This window comes from Tinamus guttatus, unplaced genomic scaffold, assembly GCF_059628265.1.
Source record: "Tinamus guttatus ecotype Peru unplaced genomic scaffold, ASM5962826v1 Tinamus_guttatus_pri_ptg000208l, whole genome shotgun sequence".
Taxonomy (NCBI): domain Eukaryota; kingdom Metazoa; phylum Chordata; class Aves; order Tinamiformes; family Tinamidae; genus Tinamus; species Tinamus guttatus.
Genome location: NW_028288742.1, coordinates 5,511,585 through 5,535,811, shown reverse-complemented (window position 1 = coordinate 5,535,811; position 24,227 = coordinate 5,511,585). Strand labels below are relative to the sequence as shown.

General features: G+C 41.6%; 1 protein-coding gene across 5 annotated transcripts in view; it reads right to left on the bottom strand.

Moving 5' to 3' along the window:
• LTBP1 (latent transforming growth factor beta binding protein 1) overlaps positions 1–24,227 on the bottom strand; it is a 184,405-nt gene that overhangs the window by 37,338 nt on the left and 122,840 nt on the right. For 3 of the 5 annotated variants that reach the window (XM_088524191.1, XM_088524193.1, XM_088524195.1), the window contains 9 exons: positions 23,663–23,758; positions 21,227–21,352; positions 19,947–20,072; positions 18,980–19,102; positions 16,408–16,527; positions 14,274–14,396; positions 12,148–12,270; positions 7,166–7,288; positions 3,875–4,000 (listed from right to left, as the gene is read on the bottom strand). In XM_088524191.1, coding sequence (XP_088380317.1) covers positions 3,875–4,000; positions 7,166–7,288; positions 12,148–12,270; positions 14,274–14,396; positions 16,408–16,527; positions 18,980–19,102; positions 19,947–20,072; positions 21,227–21,352; positions 23,663–23,758 — 1,086 coding nt within the window. Of the gene's footprint in view, positions 1–3,874; positions 4,001–7,165; positions 7,289–12,147; positions 12,271–14,273; positions 14,397–16,407; positions 16,528–18,979; positions 19,103–19,946; positions 20,073–21,226; positions 21,353–23,662; positions 23,762–24,227 lie in introns of all 5 variants that reach the window. The other 2 variants (XM_088524194.1, XM_088524192.1) reach the window with 1 other exon arrangement.

Below are 24,227 nucleotides of genomic sequence, written 5' to 3'. Positions count from 1 at the left end.
CCTGCAAGGGCGGAACTAAGGCCACGATGTACATACACATCGTGGGCAAACATCTACTGTCTTAAAACATCTTTGGTTGCGGAGTTAGCAATTAGGCACCGCTCACAGCTCTGCTCTCTACATCCTTGATTTTCAAACTTCTTAGGTATGCAGTTATCTTAAACAAAGAATAACGTAGCATTTTTGTGTTCCAAATTATTCTTTGATCACACAGTGATTCCCTTCCTCATGCAAGCATCCAGAAAGGTCAACAGGACAACACTCAGTAGACTAGGACAGGAGAATGGGATACAAGACGGGAGGACAGAGGAAAGGATGAAGCCAAGGGTGGAGAGCTCAGGTGGGGAGTGGAAGTTTCCTGGGGTGCCTCTCTTGAGGCAGGCAGTGAAGCTGGAGGGCTTGGAGCAGGGAGAAGGAAAAGCGAGGGAGCCACTGAGAGACAGGCCGGACTGGGCATGGAGACAGAAGAGGCGATTGAGGCAGGTTAAGCATCAGGGAACCTCTAACTTGAGCGTTAGCCAAGAGAGCTGGGCGGCAGCCAGCGGGGCGGGAGGCAGCCTCTGCAGGCACGCGGAGCGCGCGGCAGGCGGCGAGGAGCGCGCCGGCGGCCGGGACGAGCGGCGGGAGCGGCACCGCGACGACAAAACCTTGTCTATGCCTTGGAAGAAGACACAGGCTCCACAGCTGTTGAGTTTACTTTGGCCAACAGCCATAAAGACTCCATACCAGAACTGAATCACACGGGGTTCTTAAATGTTTTATGTTGTTGTTTCTGCCTTTTCAAAAAACAATTCTAACTTGTACAAAAACAATCTGGAGATATGGAAAAATCTGCTCCCCAAGTACAGAGAGGCGGCTGAACCCAGCAAAATTTCCTCAGGTTCCTTCTCTGATGGTATAAACAGTTATTCTCACTCACTTAACTAGAAGTAAATTCACAGAGGCACCTAGTGCAAAGAGCAGTAGCTCCCACGGCTGGAAGCCACATCCTTCCTCAGCACCTGGAATGTCACACATTCCTTTTCTTTCTGATCTTTGTGTTTTGTCTTGTCTTCTTGCACGAAGCTCATTCCTGCAGCGGACACCAGCACAAATATTAACACTGTAGTCATTGGTGCTCCCTTGAAAGGATGTTTTTTTTCAACTCCATAACTGTTTTTATTAAAATGACAGAATGGAGAAACTAGTCATGGTACAGAAGGAATACTGCTGCTTCACAAGACTAGAAATGGCTTTGATTCGCCAAGTTATTAAAATACTTTTCCAAGCGCTGCATATAAAGTCTGATCTGTATTCCATACACACCACCAATTACTTACAAAGCACAGTCAACTGGATTTGTACTTGTTGTTTTATTCTTCATTAAAAAAGCCCTCAAAGTGCTCACACTCCTGAAAATACACCTTGCGATTTCATCCTTCTCTGTTCAGTAAAAGTGTCTTTTTTGTTCTAATAGAGATGAACTTCACACTACTACTTCGTGTGCCATGGAAACCCTTCCCTGAGAACAGTGCTGCTTCACTAAGTGCCAGAGACCCAGACTGAGGGCCTCACCGTTTCTGCTACATCCCCCTAAAATTAGGTATCGCGGCCTTTGTTTAGCTGCATTTCTGTTCGATCTGCCCTTTTTGATTTCTGAGACATATTTCACATACTTAATAAGTGTTCTTCTAACTTTGGTCTGGAGGAAAGAGTTTGGTTTCTAAGAGCAGGCTGCATTCCTCTCTCCCTAAGTGTTTTTTTTTTTTTTTTTTTTTTTAGAAAACTATGCTCACAGTGAGGCAAAACACCTGCCACTAGTTTTCTTGCTGAGAATCCAAATACACTGAATCACGTCCTTTCTAAACACGGAGTGAAATGTATTCACGCTGCCAAAAGAGACCATTAATGTGTTTTTAACAATTGGGTATCAGAAAAGCTGAATTATTCTCAGGACTTGTAACCATGAAACACTGCCTTGTCCATCGCTCCCTGGAGCTGTTCAAGTTCACTCTCCTCCGTGCACCTACCCAGGCTTTCCCCTTAGCAGCAGGAGAATGTTCCTTGGAATTTATCATAGAACTGAAAAATAAAGTAAATGTTCAGAGTGAAACAGCACCAAAGATACTGCTGGACTTTTTTTTTTTTTTTTTCTTTAAGATATCAATAATGAGTTAGAACACAAAAAGTGTGTTTGATATCATGTCATATCTAAATATACAGCACTCATTCCCTTACATCAGCATAACAGTATTCCCTTGCCAACAGTATTTCATTTCATCAGTTATTATATCAGTAAGTTATTACATAGCAAGTTATGCGCCAGCTCAAATAATAATGCTGTTTTTCCTGCGATAAAAGCAGGGGCAGGAAGTTTCAATACATATTCTAAGTTGAAGGAAGCATCTTTTTGCTAGCCCTGAATTAACTGATGTGAGGAGCAGACTCATGAAAAAAAATCAGTGATATTCACATTATTCACCTGCAATTTAGGATAGAGAGCAGCTTACTCACTTCCTGGTGAGTGCTTGAGATTCATCACCCATAGATGTCAACCCCCCAGCCACTCAGAAGTCTGCCCAGGACTCTTCCTCTGCAGAGCTACCGCTGTAGGACTTCTCCCTTCTGAACTGCTTATTGCATGTTTTGTGCAAGGCTTCTTGCCTCGAAGACCCCTCTCATCCACAGGAGAAAACTTTTTTTTTCATCCATTTAGGAGAAATTTTTGTTTTCTATCAGCATCACTGACCACAGAAAGCCACAGATCTGCTTGGTATCATTATCACTAGCCTTCTGTTTTTTTAAATTAAGGGCAGCAGAGCTGTGTCACTAGCAAGTGTGTGCTTTCAGTCAGCCACAGGACTTTTTCTCATGATGTAACCAAACAGAAAACTGCAGGTACACCTCAATTCCAGGCTTGTGGATGACATTTCTTACCAGTGTTCTGGTTCTTACCAGTTTCACACAACGTTGTGTGCAAAATACCTGTATAAGCGTATGTGCAAACGCACCTATGCACATACATTGTGAAGTGTAAGCTGGCTTTAGCTATGCAAAGACGTAATTACCACCATCTACTCCATTTTGGCAGTTTCACAACATCCAAGATCCTACCACAGACTATAAACTTTCATAAACTGATAGGATTTTACTGCAAGTTCTCATTGGAGTTACTTCTGTTGTATGGACTTTATTTATTTATTTTTATATTTATTTTGAGAAAAAGAAATGGTCTTGACAAGCAAAGGTCTGGTGTTTCACATTCAGCAACGAGAACACTCAGGCAGGTCAGGTTTGCTGCTAATGCACTTAAGAGGCCTTCAGTTATTTGATCCTAAATATTTTTGACAGTAAGGGCTACCTACTTTAATATATCATACACCTGTGCACCAAACTCCATTTACATATATATTGCCTATATTTCTTTCTTCCACTCTCAGGATAAGACAGAAATATTACATGTGTCCACTGGTTTCATGTATCTTAACACAGGTATAGAGTTGCCTTCTTTGCAACCATTTGCCAGAGCCTGTCCAGTATTCCCTCTATTTCATTAGTTTGTTTTGCACACACAAAAAAAAAAAAAAAAAAAAACATGATTCAATGTTAAGACGGCAAAATTGATAAAGGAAAAGCAAATGGTGTCTGACAAACACTAACTCCATTATGCTGCCCATCTTGCAGACTTCCCATTACCCTCCTTGACACACAGACAGCAGAGTATCCCTCCACACTTTTAAGAGAAAAACAAGCCCAAAGCTTTCCATGTGGCAGAGTACCGAGTTCATAAACGCTTGGGAATCTCAGCCCCAAGCGGACTGAGGCACTCACCCGATCAGCAAGAGCAGAGGCGTGGGGAGGCAGGGGCAGCCCTGCAAGGCTGGGGGTTTCTCACCTTCGCACGCGCGGCCGTCGGGGGCCGCGGCAAAGCCCCGCTCGCAGGCGCAGCGGTAGGAGCCGGCCGTGTTGAGACACTCCCCGTGCGGAGAGCAAAGGTCCGACCTCTCGCACTCGTTGATGTCTGCAAGCACAGAGACGTTCACAGCTGGGGAATCCTTCTCTAATGCATTTATTCCTGCATGCATTACTGCAAAATTTATCGTTAAGTAGTTCCTGTCTGCTTGCATCAGTTAAAAATTGCATCTTTTTTAAATTAGGTAACATAGAAGTACTCTTTGCCACAAAACAAGGCTGGCAGTAGAAGCACTGACATAGTTGATTTTCACAAATAATTTATTTTTGTAACTTATTTTCATTCTCATTGGCATAATTTCTTTTCAGTCATGGATACAACTGCTCAACAACTATCTCAACATGAGCGAACGCCAGATCTTCTGCTGGCTAGCACAACCCAATCTATTAGAGAAAAAAAAAAGACAGCAAAAAGTAATAGGAATCATTCTAATATTTAATACTAAGCCTACATTCAAGTAGTCTTAAAAGCAGCTCTTATTTCCATCAGCTATGTAAATGGTGCTCCTATTCAGGCCCAAATCTTCTGGGACTATTTTTGAGCTGCATATGAACACGGATACATTTTGCTGTATCACTTTGTCTATGCCATGCTGCAATGAGGCTGAGCGGATGAGAATAATTCATGAGATGTTAGCAGAAGCTCTACATTAGCTAAAATTTCTCCTATATTAGGGGTATTTTGGATGGCTCCATTGCACTGCTTTTTGCTTTCTGTAAGCAGGTCAACTTGTGCACCGAGCTCCATGTGTTATCAGCAGGCCTCGAGCTGCATCTTTTCCAATGAGTTTATTTTACACAATTTAAAACCAAATGCTGTCTTCCGCTGATGGGAAATGGTCCCAAATGCTTCTTAAAACTTCTGTAAAAGTACTGGAAACCAAAACTGTGTATTACACAAGGCCAGGAAGATATACTGAAAACGGGGTAAGCGAATTTAATTTTAGGCAAACAGTGTTTCCAACATCTGAAAAGCAAACTGCGTGCATACTTTCTAATGTTTTGGACTCTTTATTGCTTGTTACCTCAATTTTGACGCTTAGCAAAATGCATGTTCATAACTTCCAGCCTAAATTAACTCAGCTCTGCAGATACTGCAGTCTGCAAGACATTTGCCAGTGTTAGTCAAGAATTCTTTATGTTCAATTGTGAATCCTTTTAGGCAGGTAAGTAGGTAGTTCTGCTATGGTCAAGCCACCCCTCATTTTTTAATTTGTCAAAAAGAACAGTTTAAAATAATCCAAAATTTTTCATCCCAGGCCATTAGCCTTTTTGGGGTTCATGTCTGAACTTTCCTCAACCGATGAGCATCTGTTCTGAACTGCAGGCACCAGAACTTCGGTGCAGAGCAATACACCACAAGCAGGTGTAGCAGTGCAAGACAGAAGTAAATAAATCCTACTTACTCCTGCTGAACACTCTGCTTTTTTACACCTTCTGAGGAGTGCATTAGTCCTTCTGGCCACAGGGTTGCACTGAAAGCTCACATTCAACTCGGCACATTTAGCTGAGCAAGAGCTCTGACCCCTAAATCCTTCCCAGGACTGTGGGAAGTCTGCTATCCTACAAGCATGACCGAGATCCCTTCTGCGGCTGGAAAAATACTGGTTTGCATCAACACACATTTTGTTTCCTCACACAGAATTTACCACTCAATCCAGATAGCTCTTTAGCAGTGGTCTGGGATCTTAATCTTTTATCACGCCCCTAGTATCTCTGTTCAGATTCTTCCCATGATAGCAAATAAATTTTATTTATTTGCTATTACAAATAGCAAATGAAAGAAGTAAGATTCAATCATTTAAAAAAAACGTTTTAGTTTAGTTGCTGCTGTGGAAAATCCATCAAAAATACTGCTGGAATGGAAAGAATTAATCGTTTATGATATGACTATGTCTATTTTTTGTCCAGTCCCAAATATGGTACAAAAACATTTATCACAGATTTCTGTCTTTTCTGCACTAATGACAACGCTACTGTAAGATCCTGTAACAGCTCAACAACAGGTAGTTAACACTGTAAAAAAGTGGAACTATACTTAGTTCTGCTAGCCACAGATTCTTACAGGTTCTTTTGCTGTCTCCAGTTTTTGCTCTTCTAGATTGCCTGCAGCCATAGCATCAACTCCTCCTCCTTGCTTCTATTTGTTTTGCTACTGACCTGCCTGTTTCTCAAGCAGCATCACTCCCCTCTATAGCAAATTGCTGTTTTTAAATTTGGGGGAGGGAAGTCTTATTTCAAGTGCAGATATTCTATCTAAAATATTTTCAAATTTTTATTCACCTTTTTTTTCCTGTTAAAAATATTATCTGTCCCTTAGTTGGCACGTAAGTGCTTTCAGTATTTTGAGTACATTGTTTACACAGAATGGTATCAAAGTCTACAATGATTTATAGCCTGTGATCGACTCTCCCTTATCTGCTAAAGCAAGGTTTAATGCAGCACTTTGCTATGTTGAATGCAAGGCTTTCTGATAGGAAAGCACTCTCACGCTACTCAGAAATTCTACAGGGCTTTGGTTGCCTAAGATTTTCAACATAAATCACCTGGAATACAGCCGCCCTGGTTAAGTCTAAAAGGTGCTATAAGAGAGGAGCCAAAGCACAGTCCAGTCTCCTGGTTCTCCAGTTATCCAGAGCTCAGACATGCCCAGGCCACACGATCACTTCTTTCCAGCTTGAGTATCATGTTCCCTCATAAAAATGGGGAGGTATATGGGAATCCTGAGGCATGCCTGGGTCTCATATCAGCACGTAGCTGGGATCACTGAAACCTAAAAGCTGGAAAGTGTCTCTGGATTTGACAACGTCAAATTAGCCTCAGGTAACAGATTCTGTTCCTCCCCTTTCGCCACGAAAGGTTTAAGAGAGAACTTGGTGACTTGGTACTAGCTCTTGTGTGTTAGCGCATGGGTTCACGGGTATGAAGGCACTCTCACACTAAGTGCTCCCAGGATTTGGGAAAATGCAGCACTGTATCTCTGTGTCATCATGCAAATTTTCTTTTCTGTTACAAACCTGTTTTGTGTTAAAGCTGCTGAAATAGTTTCTCAGCATATATTTACAACACTAAGTGAGAAAAGAAAAAAAAAAACACTAGAGATCATAGCAACGTGAGTGTCTCCTCTTTATCATGGTCTGTGACTTTCACAAGTTATCATAAACTTGCACATCTATAGTGACAATCCATGTATTTTTTTACAGCTATGCCATACCTTGACATCCCCTGTGGGCTATCTGCTGGAAACCATCTGGACAAGTGCATTCATAAGACCCTTCAGTATTCACGCAGTTTCCTCCTGAGCAAATATCACCATCTTGAAGGCATTCATCAACATCTGAAACAAATACATAACGGAATAATTAGATGATGTATAAAAAGCGACTGAACTTTTAACAGTGACATATTGATCTAATGTAGCAACGTGAAGTGGGAGGAAAGGGAGGAAATCAAGTTTACTACACTTTGTGAATGTCTTTTCATTTTATTTTTCATCATATTCTCACACTTTCTGCATTTCTGGAAGAGTCCAGAATTTGAGTTTGCATGTCAAGCAAGCAAGCACGACTAAACATGTGCCATCTCTACCTCTAGTGAAAGCCACCACAACGGATCTTTATACAAATGTCTCCCCTACTTTAGCAGTGACTGCGGTGTTACAGTATTACGATTAACAAGAAAAGTCAAGCAGCTGTACATTTAGAAGGCAGAAACACACAAAAGAAAACATCTAGTGATACTTATTTGTAGTTTTGGACTTATTTGGACATGCAGAGAGCAAGTTTCTGGCTCAGATGTCCCGCAGAGCACTTGCAAGCCCGTACACAGCTGGTGTGTCACACCAGCACTGCACATGGCTCTGGAGGCCACTTACAAAGCAGCTTCCCAGGCAGAAGGTACGAAGACCACGGGCTGCTCTGCCTATGCAGCTGTGCTGATGGGGCTTTTCCAGGGGCAGTTCACACAATGCACGAGCAACTCGGGTCAGGCTTTTGCGTAGTGCTGCTCCCAAGCCTTAAACCCAGCTCAAGAGCCAGGGCAGGAAGGGTCTAGCTCCTCACTGCCTCCATGCCCTGTTCCCAGGACAAGCGTCAGCCCTACAGCTAGAGCTGGTGTCCCAGCATCCATGGGATGAACGTGCTGACTGACACACTAGCAGGGCAAGTTTCAGGCTACATGCTGCAGAGAAAGCAATCAAACGTTTCTGGAACAGGAGAATAACAACTTTCCCAATACTGTTTTTTAAAAAATTGTTCTCCATGTTTGCATTACAAACATATATGGTATTTTATTTTTAGAGCATATAACCACAGCACTCCCCCCTGGTGCCCTCTTGTAAAATGCCTTCCTGTGCTGTCCATCCAAGGATTTTCTAGGTACGTTTTTCCCTGCAGGGCAGCTGAAAGGTTCTGAAACGAGAACTAACAAAACTACACCGTGACTCGCATCCTGTAGGTGCACGATTCATCATAGCCACACTACAGTCAAGGGGGCTCTGCTCATTATACAGAAGCATCTGCTCCACAAAACACTGAAACTGATGAAAATAATTCCGTGCTCTCCACCTAGAGTCTCTTCTTCCTATCATTTTCAAAGGGTTTAAAGACAACCCCAGTAAAGGGGACAGCTCACAGTTTTCTGGTGCAAGGTTAACTCAGCAGGTGCCTATGTTCGAGTGATATTATGTAGTTTTGTTCCACTGAAGCTAAAGATGTCACAGAGCACTTCATGAGCACGCCTCTAGTTATAAAACAAATGGAAATTAAAAAAATTGGACAAACAAAACAGCTCCTAAGGAACGTTTACAGGCATCCACAGTGTTCTGCCTTGTAACTAATTGAGTCTATTAATCCGATAAGTCAGTTACTTTCCTTTGAAAAAAAGTTATCAAAGAATTTTTTCTACTGCCTTTTGATTATTCTGACTTCTTAAGAATGGATTTTAGTTGATTAGAATTGTGACATTTCCTGCTTTGCAGGAACTAACAACAATAGCAATTAAAAATGACAAGAACTTTTTCTACATTTATCTCTGGGAAGCTGACTCCATATATCAAAGCTTATCTGTTCTTGAGATTCAGTATATTAGATAAAAACTAAGAAATAAAGATAACTTTCTTATGCAACTGAATGTTATTACAGATAAAATGGCACTTAATTCTTATAAAGCTGTGACTCTTCAAAAAACATATGTTTTAAAATCAGTTTCAACTGAGAAACAAATTGTGGTTTATTTAAACCAGCAATTAAATTTAACTGGGAGCATAAGAAAAAATTAACAGCCCCCTCACGCTGATTTAATGCCAAGCCCCACAACAAGAATATGTTTCTGCCAAATACAGTCAAAATGCGTTATTTTGATATGAGACAAACCTTCCCTCTCTCTTCACAACTCAGCTCCTACACAAAAACCCAGAGAAAAATCTGAGACAGTAACTTGTCTCAGATTGCTTGAGATCTTTAGTCCTTTTACCACCCTTCACAGGTGCACATCTAGGACAATTCTGGCTGTCAAGATCTCTGAAGCCTTCCAGAAGACCCCAAGAAGTGGGACTCCGATCATGAAAGCCTGAAGCCTGATGAAAGTACACAAGTTTCAAGTCCTCGTATCGTCAGTCTACATTCCTTAAAGCTGGTGCAAGTGATGCTGTTTTCTGCCAGAAGCTCTGACAAGATCTTGTTAAGTTCTTCTAAGATGAGATCTTAGAAGTGAAGAATATCAGACTGATAAGACTGTAAGATTGTCCTGTACCTTTCTGGTGAAAATTTCAAGACATATTGTCACTCGCTAAACACGGACAATCCACATTACCAGCACTGATAATATCTGGCACGATAGGTTTGTCTTGAGAGGACAGCACTGGCTTGGCTCAGGGGATCCGTTTGGATCACTTCAAAAGGAGGATTCCTGACCCACTGCTGTGGGTGAGAGGGTGCTAACTGCCTGCTAGAGCACGGTGTGGAGAAAGGAGCTGTGTGTTTCTTATCCTTATCAGCAGTCACAAGGAGCATATTACAGATTGGAAAGTTTATTTGTGCTAATACCACACGTGTGGCGAGAACTTAACTGAGAGAGTTCTTTTCCCTAGGGTGGGAGATAAGGACGCAACTGAGGTAGAATCTGTCCTGGAGCTGGCTCGTAGGTGATCTGGCATGCTGAGGGAGATCAGGAATAGCACAGCAAAAGTGACTCCAACTTAAGCAATATATCCAGGTGGTACAGAAGGCTCCAAGACAAAGGATAGAGGGAGAATCCTTGAAATAAACGTCTGTTTTCTGTAACCCATATTTCTCCCTATGTTTGCTATACATCTTTTACCTCTCATGTTTTGTTTCACAAGGTCACTACGTAGGCTGCCTTCTCAAACAGTAGAAGTTGTGAGCTCCAGTACATTCTTGTCTCTGGGCACATGCAAGATGAGAAGGTGCTCAAGAGTAGTCAGCATGGATTCACCAAGGGGAAATCTTGCTCGACTAATCTGATAGCCTTCTATGATGGAATAACCGGTTGGATAGATGAGGGGAGAGCGGTGGATGTCGTCTATCTCGACTTCACCAAGGCTTTTGACACCGTCCCTCACAACATCCTCCTGGACAAGCTCCAGAAGTGTGGGATAGATGAGTGCACAGTGAGGTGGATTAGGAACTGGCTGGATGGCAGAGCTCAAAGGGTGGTGATCAGCGGTGCTGAGTCTAGTTGGAGGCCTGTAGCTAGCGGGGTCCCCCAGGGGTCAGTCCTTGGTCCAGTCCTGTTCAATTTACTCATCAATGACCTGGATGAAGGCACAGAGTGCTCCCTCAGCAAGTTTGCTGATGATACCAAACTGGGAGGAGTAGCTGATACCCCAGAGGGCTGCGCTGCCATCCAGAGGGACCTGGACAGACTGGACAACTGGGTGGTGAAAAACCTCATGCAATTCAACAAGGCCAAGTGCAAGGTCCTGCACCTGGGGAGGAATAACCCCAGACACCAGTACAGGCTGGGGACTGACCTTCTGGAGAGCAGCTCTGCAGAGAGGGACGTGGGCATCATGGTGGACGACAAGTTGACCATGAGGCAGCAGTGTGCCCCCATGGCCAAGAAGGCCAATGGGATCCTGGGGTGTGTTAAGAAGAGTGTCTCCAGCAGGTCGAGGGAGGTGATCCTGCCCCTCTACTCAGCCCTGGTGAGGCCACATCTGGAGTATTGTGTCCAGTTCTGGGCTCCACAGTACAAGAGGGATGTGGAGCTGCTGGAGAGAGTCCAGCACAGGGCCACAAGGATGATCAGGGGCCTGGAACATCTGCCCTATGAGGAGAGGCTGAGGGAGCTGGGCCTGTTCAGCCTGGAGAAGAGAAGGCTGAGAGGGGACCTGATCAGTGTCTATAAGTACCTCCAGGGAGGCAGCGAGGAGGATGGTGCTGGCTTCTTTTCAGCGGCAGACACCGACAGAACTAGAGGTAATGGCCACAAACTGAAGCACCAAAAGTTCCACAGGAACTTAAGGAAAAATTTTTTAACAGTGAGGGTGACAGAGCACTGGAACAGGCTGCCCAGAGAGGTTGTGGAGTCTCCTTCTCTGGAGATCTTCAAAACCCGCTTGGACGGAGTCCTGTGCCACGTGCTCTAGGTGACCCTGCGTGTGCAGGGGGGTTGGACTAGATGACCTCTAGAGGTCCCTTCCAACCTTAAGCATTCTATGATTCTATGAAACTATGTTATTTTCTCCTGCCAGTGCACAACCGGGATTGTGGGGGGTGGCTACAGCTTGGAGCTGGCTACCAGCTAGAGAAGTTTTAACTTAAGCAGACCCGCATGCCAACAGTGCATGCCGTAGAAACTTTGGTAATCGAGAATCGCACACAGATCTCTGTGTCAGAATCTGAATAATGAGTTTTGAAAAGACTTGATTGATCTTGGTGAGGACACTCAATTGCTCTCCCACTCTTATTCTGAGAAACATAGATGCTGATTTCTTGTATTTATAAGGGTATCAGGAGCTGTTTCTGAGAATCCATTAAACGTGTGTCTGTTTAGGCAGAGTCCATTAAATGGTTGAGAGCAAAGTACTGAGAAAAATAAAAAAGAGGAACAACATATTTTTCTGCCTCATCCTTGAAAGAATTTCTCTCTAAGGGGCTAAAGCTGAAATACTTAGGATCTTACTGAAGAAAGAAAACAAGAACAAAAAACAGTACCTTAAGCCTATGACCTTACCTTCACATTGATCTCCAGTGGATGCTAACACGTAACCTTGGCTGCAAATACATCTGAAAGACCCTTCCGTGTTCCTGCAGCGTCCATTCACACAGAGCGACTGCTGCTGGCACTCGTCTACGTCTGCGGCAGAAGGGACAGTGACAACGTAACGCATCTGAAAACACCAAGTGCTAACCAAGCGGTGCACTAACCAACTCTGAACAAAGCAGCCAAGCCGAGTGCCAAAAGAAAGCTCCCCTTCTCTCCATCTGATTGCAGATGGTCGACATAAGGCATGAGAGCTGGCAGAAGGACGGGATGAACCTTTTCCACAGGCTGCCTGCTTTCAGCTCCAACCCCTCTGCGCACGCAGCTCCACACACACACAGCTTGAGAGCATCCCTTGTTTCTCTTCTGCCTGGCAAAGGACACAAGCCAGCGGCTCCGGTGAGTCAGCAAAACCCACAAAATACTTTCCAGCAGGATCACCACCTTTCAGCAGGGTGGGGTGTTCAGCTGCACACTGCCGGGCTGCTGCATTTTTAAAGTTGTATATTAAGGCTTCTTTTAATGCTCGACTTTGTAACAGTATTAAACCTCTAAGTATAGGGTAGTGTCTCTCCACTTCCTCAACACTCCAGTTCTCACAACCTGGGGTCAGCCTGGGTTAACAGATGGATTTGAACAGCAAACTTAAATTTTCCTATGAAAATCCCAACACGCCAAAGGGGAGCAATGCTTTAAGTTCAGAACACAGTATATGTCCTGTCTGAGTTAGGAAGCCTGTTTCTCCTTCTTATTTATAAAACTAACAAACTGTAATTAAATCGATAGGGTAGGTTCTTGGTCACTTCTAGAATTTAAGCGAGGCTGAATGTCTTCTAAAAATGTATCTGCTTCAAACAGCAGGAAGTTGCTCAATGAGGGTTTTCAGGTCTGTGTTATGGCTATGTAGTCTGACCTCTTGAGTAATGGTCCCCTGCGACCGCAGAAGTTTTAAATTTAAGGATCGCTGAAGTCTTTGCTGCATGAAGCATCCAAGCATGTACACAGTGCTGTGGAGCCAGGGCTGCCCTTTAGAAGAGTGCTCTTTAAGAAAGACCATGTGCACATGCCAGCTGAGCTTGGCAAGGGCCCTTTTCCATGAAAGGCTCCGAGGAAGCAGTCAAACTTTGTCTACATACTTTCCCCAAGACCAGGCTGTTCTGCGTCCTGGGCAGCACATTTAACTCACTCAAGACACTTAACTTACACTCATGTTTTGTTTCAAATGTCCTGACAAATTTAAACGAACGATCATGTATTTTTATTGTATTATTCCAGCACTCAGAAGTCTGACTGTGTTTGGTGCTATAGCCAAACACTTACAGAAGAAAAAAGTGGAAAAAAAATCTTAGAAGAAACTCCTCCAGGTTTTTGTGTGCTTCCACAGCTCCCAGCCTTGTGAAAGCTGTGCCTGCTGTTCAAGAAGCACAGGGATGGCCACAGCTCCTGCAAGCCCTCTAGCCTTCTCCGTTCTGACTTCAGACCTACTCCGGGTTCATTGGCACTGTCATGATGAGAATTTTAGATGCAGAAGAAATGCAGGATCTGACACCCTGGAGGCACAGGGACTGTTACTTAGAGTTCTGACACTAGTTTCTCTACTAAAAGTACTGCTAGAAATGCAGAGATACCACTGCAGGCCTCAGCTCTGTATTCAACAGGCGCTCCTGGGCTCCAAGCTGAGTGTTGCCTGTTTTTTTGATTTCCTATCTCACATTAAGGCAGACAGGCAGGCAGAAAAGCAAGTAAATGCTATGCTAAAAGTTTATGGCAGAGAAAACAAGGTCCTCAAGCCTCTAAAACAATGCAAATGTCAAACATTTAGCAGGAATGTCAATTCACTAATATAAATACTACGTGGTATTGATTAGCTTTTTGACCTCGGATGTTTTATAACAAATCACAAAGCACACAGTGTGCCCATGGAAGCTGTAACTTGGAAATCTTTATTCTTACATTTTTGGCTTATTTAGTTTTAGTTATTTAGGTTCTGTATTGTACTTCTGCTCTTTCTCTAGTAAGAGATATAAAGCTAGATAAAAACACATTTTCTAATAGTCACATGCAATGTTAGCAATTTTAGTCATATTCCTTCCTACCTTCGCATTGATCCTCTGCTGCAGAGAGTTTGAAACCTTGGCCACAAGAACATCTGAAAGAGCCCTCAATGTTTTCACAATGTCCATTCGTACAGAGATTGCCATACTGACATTCATCTACATCTGTGAATACATAGCAAGCATTAGTATATAAGGAAGTATTCTTCTGCATACAATCCTCTTTCAATTGAGCTTGTGAATATATTTAAAATCTGCAGTAAGCATGATTGTAAGAAGCTTCTCTCTGTCACTTCTGTGGTAACCCTGATTTTAATTGAAAGAGTTTAAACTTGGGCTTGGCTTGTCCTCAAACACTCAACTCTAGTTACTGCCCATGTGACTAAACTGATGTTCTCACCTCAATATTGCAAGGCTTAGTTTATGCTAATAAACATATATTTTTAAATAGTACTAGTGCTATGAACCAACCACATTCAAATCATCCTTACCTGAAATAAGATCATGTTAGCAATAATTACCCCACAATGGCTTAAGTCAGTGCAACTTTAGTGTAGACAAGAGGCGAGCAAGTGCTGGCACATTTATTCTTGCATTACACACTTTTACTCTTAGAAAGGTTAAAATGACTGTGTGATAAAAGCACTAACAGCTGCCAACCATAATGTAAACATTATCAATTAGTGATAATGTAGGCATTATCACTAATCCTTTTGCCATTGCAAGGAACAGTGCAGGAAAAGTCTACTGCAGACCCAGCTCATGCTGGCAAGGCTGCGTTGGAAGCTGCTCTCTCTCAGACCACGTTGAAAGCATTTCCTCTGGTCAGTTTTCCAACCCTTGCTGCTCATTGCCTGGAACTCTTGCTCCAGTGAGAAGCCAGCTTTTATTTACAGGGGGATTTGAAATATTTTTTCTTCTATAATCTATGCATAGATGTCTATTTTCAGCATTCCCTGAGGTGAAGACAATGGAACTGGACAGACCACTCTCAAGTTAACCCAAGAACTGCAATATTTCTACCAAAGAAACTTCTTTTCAGGAATTCTTCCTGAATGCAACTTGCAGAAAATAAAGCAAAAAAACAACAACAAAAATACAAGTGGATAAATAAGTAACAGCTTCCATCACAAACCATGTGAGAATTAATTCAATGTTCTAAAATAATCAACGCTGTTTTTCTCCTAGAGGTGTTTAAAAAATAAAAGGCTCATTTTCAAATTTAATTTACTTTGGGGGTGTTGTTAATAGCAAACAGGTGTCCCTGTTTGTATGGAAAATGCTGTAATTTTTTTTAGCTTCAGTGAGGCAGCAAAAAAATAAACCTCATTTGCTATTATATGCCAGAAACTGTATTACTCTCAATTATCCTATCTTTTGCCACCGCAAAGCATACAAAATCTATCAACATAAAAGAGTAAAATTGTTGATTATTTGAAGCATTTAAGTCATTTAGGCAACTCTAGAGATTTAAAGTTTCACCATTATAACTGCTGTTAGCTTTTATGCATATCAACTGCAACTATTTTCCTCAGATTAACTTATCATGACTCTAATTTAGAGGTTCCTCTACAATCAGATGGTCAAAGGCCCATGTGTCCCCAGGCACAACGGAAATCACCATTATCATCCATATTTCAGATTATCTATAGCTCCTCTTTCTTTTCTTGAGCCTATAACCTCCAAACCTAACGCAAACAATCCTCCAAACCCGTGACAGGGCAGAGCCACGGCCCTCGCGCTACGAGAGCGCTGCTGCCCTGCTGCAGGAGTAGTCTCAGTTCCCTACTCTTTCAGAAGGCTTTCACTGAATAAATCACATATGCCTTGATCTTAGCGTGTGTGATATGCTCAGTGCTTGGATCTGAGCATCTGTTAGAAGAGAGAGGCCCAAATTCAGCAGTGAGGCAAATCAACATTTAGGTAACGTGGTTATGTCATAAATTCCCAGCTGTCAAAAGTAGAGCACACAGGTATACACAGAGAGCAGAAAGGAAGGCCCACAACAGATATGATATCCTTCTCAGCTGAAGCTCAATTTATGTTTCCAGCAGTGCCCCAGGAAGTGGCACTCAGAGCTGCAAAATCCTTTAGTTTCTTCTCGCACAATGTGTGCATTTGCTCTTTGCCATCTCTCTCAATTAGTCACTGCTTCCTTGCAGGGCACTGAACGTACCGTGGCACTGTCCATTCCAGCCTCTGAATCCCACTCTGCAAGGAATGCACTGGTAAGAGCCAGGAGCATTAATGCACTGTGCATCTGGACAAGTTGTTGGGGTCTGACATTCATCAATATCTGTAATAGAGAAAATAAAATGTAGGTCAGAATAATAAAAGAACACTGAACAGAAAACTGATCTGATTATTCTGGCTCTGTGTATGGCTTACTAATACACTTTAAAAAGTTGTGTACTTGCAGTCAGAGGCCCACCAAGGTCCAACTTAGTACAAATTTGTACTAGTGAAAGGACATATCCTTGAGAAATAAATTAGACAATGGTTTATGTAACTGAATCTGAATTTTCTATGGCACTTTGAGGCAGACTCTCCACAGGATACAGCAGATCAGACTCCAGGATTAGATGGGCATGGATATCTCTGTTAATGTCACCCCTTTTACTATACTGAAATGTCCTGAGGTACCTCCTATAGTCACTCTCAGGAGACTCTGAAAGCCCATTGCAGTAAAAAAAAAAAAAAAAAAAATGCAGCTCTGGATTTTCAAAGCAAGTAAGAATTTGCTGTGAATCTTCCCATGTCCTATAGCTAGGCAGCAGTCACATAATATAGGCACCATCAATACACCTGTGTCAATGGTAAGCAAATAAATTGTTTATGGAGAGGAGGAGTTAATTTGTCTGAAGGAAACCCCATGCAGTACCTACAGCTCTGTGGGGCTTTGGAGAAGAGGCTGGTAATGTTTAGGGTGAAATACAGCCTGCTGGGCACACACTCCTGCTGCCTGGAAGGACGAAGGGCGCTTGCTGCTCAAGGCAAGCGCAGCCTGTGCTCCTCACGCCCCTGGGGCTGGGACTTCAGCTGCTGCATGTAAAGCCTGAAGGCAGGACCAACGTGGGTCCAGCACCAGCAAACTGTGCCCCATTCCTGCTGCTGCGGTGGAAGGGAGTGATTGGGGAAATCTGGGATCTGCCAGGATGGTGACTATACTGTGTAGGTGTAATGACGTGGTGAAATGATTCCTAAATGTGTCATCCCCTTGGTTTGACAGATTAGTGTAGGAGGGTTTTTTTTCCGCCCCTTAAGCAACCTTAAATAGCTTTCAACAGAGATTTTGGTTTTGAGAATTATATATTATTCAGTTAAATGATAGAAGACTAACACTGCATAACTAAAAAACAGGCTAATGAGAAATTTGATGCACTGTGATATTATGACTCCTAGTCTATTTAAGTCAAGTGGATTGCCTACTGACAGACAAGATGTGGAGGAAGCAATTTTAAGAGTAGTGTAGGTAAAATAAATAAATAAATAAATAAATATGTAAAAAAAAAAAATTACTCAAATAGGCAAATGAATTTTCAAGCCAAGTTCAGAACAGCAAATATATCCACAGCAACTTCAGGTTATCCTAAGTAACTAGGACTAGCACATGAATAAAACTATATTTAAAACGAAATAGCTGTTTAATTAAATGTTTTAACTGTTTAATTCCCCATTGCACAATCATTGTTGAAATTAGAGAGGAAAATAACAACAAAAAGGCAAAAATATTATATTGAAAAGCAATGTGAAATTTTGAAGGTCGGATGTCTTGTAACATGAAGTATCTGGTAGATATATATTTCCCAAATGAAATAAACAAAATCTATCATTTGCTGTCTATTATTAACATCGGAGAAAAGAGAAACGATGAATCTTTGCGGAAGCAGAAGTGTTGTCAGCGGACAGGGAGGAGGGTCCTGTTGCTTCCTTGTGCTTAGGGGATTCTGCAGCATTCTCCCCCCTCATGTAGCTGTCCTGGGCCACAAGCCATTTGGGGTTGTATTTGTAGTGGGGGAACTGCTTTGCAGTGTCTTAAGTCTAGCTAGTAGGAACTGAATTGCAGATCCAGACACCAAACAACTGGAAGTGCTTGGGAGAATTCAGAAGCGTTTCTTGTTGCTTGCACCCTGTGAGAATCCTCCCTTTGCAGCTCCAGCCTGGGCTCTGAGCCTCCCTTCAAGAGCAAGCCCTGCCAACCACCCCAAGCAGCAGGAATGTTTGGCACCGTTCTGTTGATACAAGCAAGGCCCTTTTTGAATATTATGACATCTTCAGCTGCTGTACAGGAGAAAGTTACATGACCTGAAGGCAAATTAAATGCAAAAAGTAGCTGGGAGACATATCTGGCAGAAAGATTAAGCTAGAGAAATTACCCACAGAAATAAGCACAGAGTGTGATGGGGAGGAGGGAACTCCGAGCACAAATAGATATAAAACTACCATGACAAGATATCCGTCTGAAAACAAATAGCAAATGGAGATTAAAATGAATTAAATGAGTGTATTAGGTAGAAAAATATTATGCAAATCTTGAAAAAAATCTATTCTGAAGATGAAATATTTTAATATTTCCAACTAACAGTCAGATTCATTCAAAAAATAAAGTAGCACACAAAGTTTTCTGTTGAGATCAGAAACAGCAGTCAATAACACTACAGTCAACATGAACAAACGGCTCCTCCTATTGCAGTTGTTTGGCTCAGCACATGTTACAGCACTGTTACTGGTGAAGACTCCAAACCCACCTTCACATTCACCTCTTCTGTTCATTTGGTATCCACTGTCACAATATTCACATCTGTATGAGCCAACAGTATTTATACAGAAGCCTTCCCCACAAGTGTGAGGTCTTGAACATTCATCAAAATCTGAGGAGATGGAGAAGAGAAAATAAGAGAAACTTCATCATGAAAGCACAAAATGCTTGTCTCTCTCCTAAACCTGCTCTAATTAAACATAAATAAATAAGTAAAACACGCTTGGATTTGCAAGCTGTTTGCAAGCTGCAGCTCCACAGCTGTTCCTAGTGAGCAGTTCCATCTCGACTTGCAGCTTGTAAAATCAGACAGAATGAGCTCTAGAAACGACCTGGCAGCAGGAAGAGGGGCAGGGAGCAGCCACGTGGTTGCAAATGCAGAGCATCTCGCGGAGTGAGCGTCATGCCCAGGGCAGTGCTCACTCTATGAAGATCACAACCCTCTCAGCCCATCTCTATCGGTCTAGGGAGTCCATGGTTGCTTGCAGCTATGCTCAAAAAAGGTGCAGATGAGGCACGTAGGGGCATGGATTAACTGGGCCTGGTGTTGAAGGGCTTACGGTTGGACTCAAGGATCTTGAGGGTCTTTTTCAATCGTAAGATTCTGTGATTCTGTATTTAAACCTATGGCCTGTCAGGGGGCTAATGACTGAAAGCAAGTATTTGGTATTTGTACTGGCGAATTCAGAAGGTGCTTGTTCTGCCTGATAGTTTTCCTAAATAAAAAAATGATATTGAATAAAATCTTGTTTCTCAAGAACGGACAGTTTTGCAAATCAGTAGAAGCCACTCAAATACTTTCATCTCCACAATACTTGGTGAGAAACAGTTAAACATTTTCAGGCACCAGTCCAGTACCAATGACATTGAGGGAAAAAAATGAAAAGGGACTTCACTGAGTTTTGGATAAGTTTCTTGATTCATCTTTCTTTTTTATAAGGAAGACCAATAATTACCAACGCAGTCAGTTCCATCTTCACTGGCCATAAATCCAGCTTGGCAAATACACAGGAAACTTCCTTCAGTATTTTCACAGCGTCCAAGGGAACAGAGATGGGGCATCTGATTACACTCGTTAATATCTACAAAAGAAATAAAAATATAAGACTACAGAATAACATTTAGTTGTTACAAGATAATGTATTTTTGTGCACACCATCTCAAGCTTTTGAAGAGACTGATCTTGTTAACTATAATTATCTGAAAGGGTAGTGTTTTCCTCTCTGAGACCCACATAAAATGATGCATTATATAGTTTTGATTGCAAAAAAACATTTGCACTCCTATTGTCTTAGAATATATGAAGGGGGCACTGGCCTGAAGACCATGAACTGATACTGTTCAAGTCACTACCCTGAAGGCGAACTGAGCATAAGCTGCAAGCATAAATAGAAGGATTTTAAGTTGCCATTTGGCTGTGTGTAAGTGTGTAAATTGTCTTGTAATATTGTAATTTCACCATGTACTAGCACAGGTACTAGGGTGAAGCTACTTTTGGCAGCATGAAAAGTTGGCAGTATATAAATTGAAAACTTCAGTTAATAACCTCCCCATGATCAGTGTGACAGAGGAACTGGCATCATCTGGGCAAAGGCAAGGCACTGCTACAGATCTGAACTGGCTCACACAAAGCCAGTCTGGGCAGTCTCACACTCTTCAGACCCCCAAGAGGGCTTATTAGCTTTGAAGGAGAACAAGACCTTGTATCCCAAATCTCCTCATGTGCTTCTGGGATATTTATGACTTACTTTCTCCTTTTTAGAAGAAGGTTGGAAGGAAAAAAACTAACAAAATGACAGATTCAGTTCAGCTGCAGGCAGGTGGCTAGGAAGGGACAAGTCATCTTTTCTGAGAAATAAGCACTACTTTGGTTATTTTTTCCTCCAAAAGATAACCTTTTTGGAGATTTGTTTCTGAGGATTATAGATACTCAATGTAGAGAAGAGACGATCTGCCTCACTACTTTTTTTTGGTCTCATCTCACAATGGAAAGGCTTTCATTCAACTTTAATTAAATTTATGTTCAGTGAAGAGTGGCTGAAAGGCTATCAGAGACTTAATTTGGAAATTCTGACATTAAAAAAAAACCTTATTTTTCTTTGTAGTTGGGAAGCACTCAGTAGAGGATGCAACTCCCAACTGCTCAGTTGCACACGACCGTTGGTAAGATCAGACTCTACACATCAAGCATTTCAAAGCAGAATTATTTCAGAGCTTTGAAAGTGTCCATTCATACCCGAGCATTTTGTCTGCTGATCGTTAAGTTTGTATCCCTCGTAGCAGATGCAAGTGTATCCCACAGGCAGATTAACACAATGTCCTGCTCCACAGATATCAGGATTAACTGTACACTCGTTGATTTCTAAGCAAGCAAACATAAAAATTCTTAACATTAAACTCGGCGAGATAGTTCAGTAAGTGCAATATTCTGCAACTCGAATGGAAAGACCTGGCTGGGAAGCAACTGTAAATCAAGTTGGTAAATCCACAGTTTCGTAAGAGGAACTTATCTGGAAGATCTAGAAAAACATCTCATATTTCCTTAGTGACATAGTTTCATGTACTATCCAAGATTTAGGTACATAAAAAAAAAGGACTAAAATGAAGATAGTATAAAAACAAAAAATTATGCAATTTAATCTTCTCAGACAAGGTTAAGAAAATAACTCTGGAGGGTTTCTTATTCTTACGGAATATGTATTTGTTAACATATTTTGTAAGAAAAGGAGATTCAGATTGGGCAGTACTGGCTGCTAAACCTTTACAGTAGTTTCAAAAATTCTCAAATGAAATATATTACTGCAAAAAAAAAAATAATGACTGTGATTAGCGGCAATTTAAATTAAGGCTATATAACAATATGAAATGGTAATTTTGAAAGTGTCATGCTTCCTAAAGAATTATTAATCCAGTCTACTTAGAAATAGGTTAAAATGAAATTTAACCAACTCTGACAGTGCAGATTTAAGGTAGTGGAAACACTTTATCAACAGTCAGTGTTTTTATCCTACTATTTTGTTCTGCAAATCTTACCCCATTTGTTCTTTGCTATCTCCTAAATGAAATGTATCGCCCTGGAACTGTTTCAAAACAATAGGTCGTCTCATTTAGGAGTTATAACAAGTAACCTAATTAACCTCCTTTGCAGCACACAGCAATTCCACTCTTTTTTTTTTTTTTCCCTGAGAAAGCGAAAGAGCAGCAGAACATGGAAAACTGCAATTTTTTCCTAACTGATGGAGGGTACCCAGAGGTGTAACTTCCCTTTCCTGCACAGAGGCGGGGAGGGAGCTGGCAGAGGGGGCACAGCCAGGGCACGGCTGACTGCCAAATTCTGCACTGACGTTTACCATTCATAGAGCTTTCTAAGGGGACTGACAAACTGCTATTCAAAGTAATCAGATCAGGCAGCTCAGTGCTTACAGACGACAAGATCGTTTCTCTGTTCTGTCAGAAAATTCAGGAGAATAATACCTCAGATAGCAGGGTGACATGCACCCTGTACAAGCTGCAGGCAGATCAAAAATGCACACGCTGGTCATGTCTGCATGAAGAAAAGTCATCTTTTAAGAGTTATTTTTTTACTCAAACATGTCCAGATGCAAACCAGAGAACTTCCTGGTAGGCCTAGACACCTCTATTACATAAAATAATGTATACTGAAGTATTTACATGTATCTTCCAGTCACTTTAAAGCTTCTGCTAGAATTATCATGAGAGATCAGACACTTCGATATTGCAAATGTCTTGTGTAATCATATACATCACACTAACATTCTGTTCACAAATTTATAGCAAAATTTTAAGCAAGAAAAAAAAAGGCAAACAGTGACTGTTTCTAACAAGGGACAACTGAGACAAGGGACAAAAATGAGAATAATGATGTCCTGCTGAATCCTGCTGTCTTGGCTAGAAAGCACTTTTATTATTGTTACCTACCTGGCAGACAGACTGTGAGTGAAAGTCATCATCTATCACTACATCTTGCATCTGGCAGAATTGTTCTGTCTTGAGATCTCTGTTTTGTTTTTAATAATATATATTTTTTTAGCCTACAACCCTTGATTTAGTATCCCACAGTATCAGGTGATACTGCTTCTTTATCAGTGTTTTCACATGACTCAAACCTTCATTGTCATCTAATGTTCATCATATTCTCTACCTTCAGAGGCTTCTTGGTAGTCTTGAACAATAGAAAAAAAACATATGTAGGCTCCTCTCCATCCCATTTCTCTCTCTGACTTTCACATTTTGAATTTCTGACAACTCGGACAACATGACAGTGAACTTTGTTACTCCTCAGACAGTTTCTTCCAACTGGTTGCTGTTGACTTGTTTTGTGATTTTGCCCAGCCTGCATCAGTGAACGTCAGTGTCTTGCCAGCTGCAAATCAGGTAATCTGAAGCAGAATTATTAATGTTTGTATCTAATGTTTTTTTGTTGGCAAAAAAGTGGCAACTGTACACTGGGAAGGTCCATCCCAGATCTGCTAATAGCACACTGTTCTCTGTGTTGTTCTGTACCCTTTCTTTGCATCTCTCCATGGAGTATTCCTTTCAATATTTCCTACAGCTAAACTTGCTATTTAAATACTAGAGTGGAACAAGTTATAATGCCAGGAACTCACAGTCACACATTATTTCTTTTAATTCTAAAAAAGAAGTACAATACCTGTAACTTGAGTAGGTGCAATTACTTGACTTGCACTCGAAGTGGAGACTTCAGGAGCAACTTCCACAGGCAGAGGAGGAGATGTTTTCTCAATCACTACTGTGTGACACGGAATGGAAATCAATCACATCCAAAAAAAAGCCCCCCAAACCCTCACAGCATTCACAAGTGATACTGAACTAGCCAGACACAACAGAGCTTTTCATTAATTTACTCTGCTTAGAGCTGAAGTAGGAGAAAAAAAAAAAAAAAGAGTATAAGGTGATTTTCTCTTGTCCCAACTCTTACAAAAAAAGAACTAAGGTGCTAAAGAAAGCAAATAAAATGCTCAAACTTTTGCCGCTGAAGTTGGGCATAAAGAAAGGACTTAAGCTTCATCTTGAAAGAGATAGGTCTCAGCTTTGCTGACATTAAATTTTTCATGTACATACTCCAGATTTTTCCATGTTATCACCTCTGCCTACAATATCTATCTTTGCCTCTTAAAATGTCTCCAACTAATACCTGCTGATTCCTCCCACTTTTACTTCCATGCTTTTTTCTTTTTTTTTTTCCCTTTTCTTAT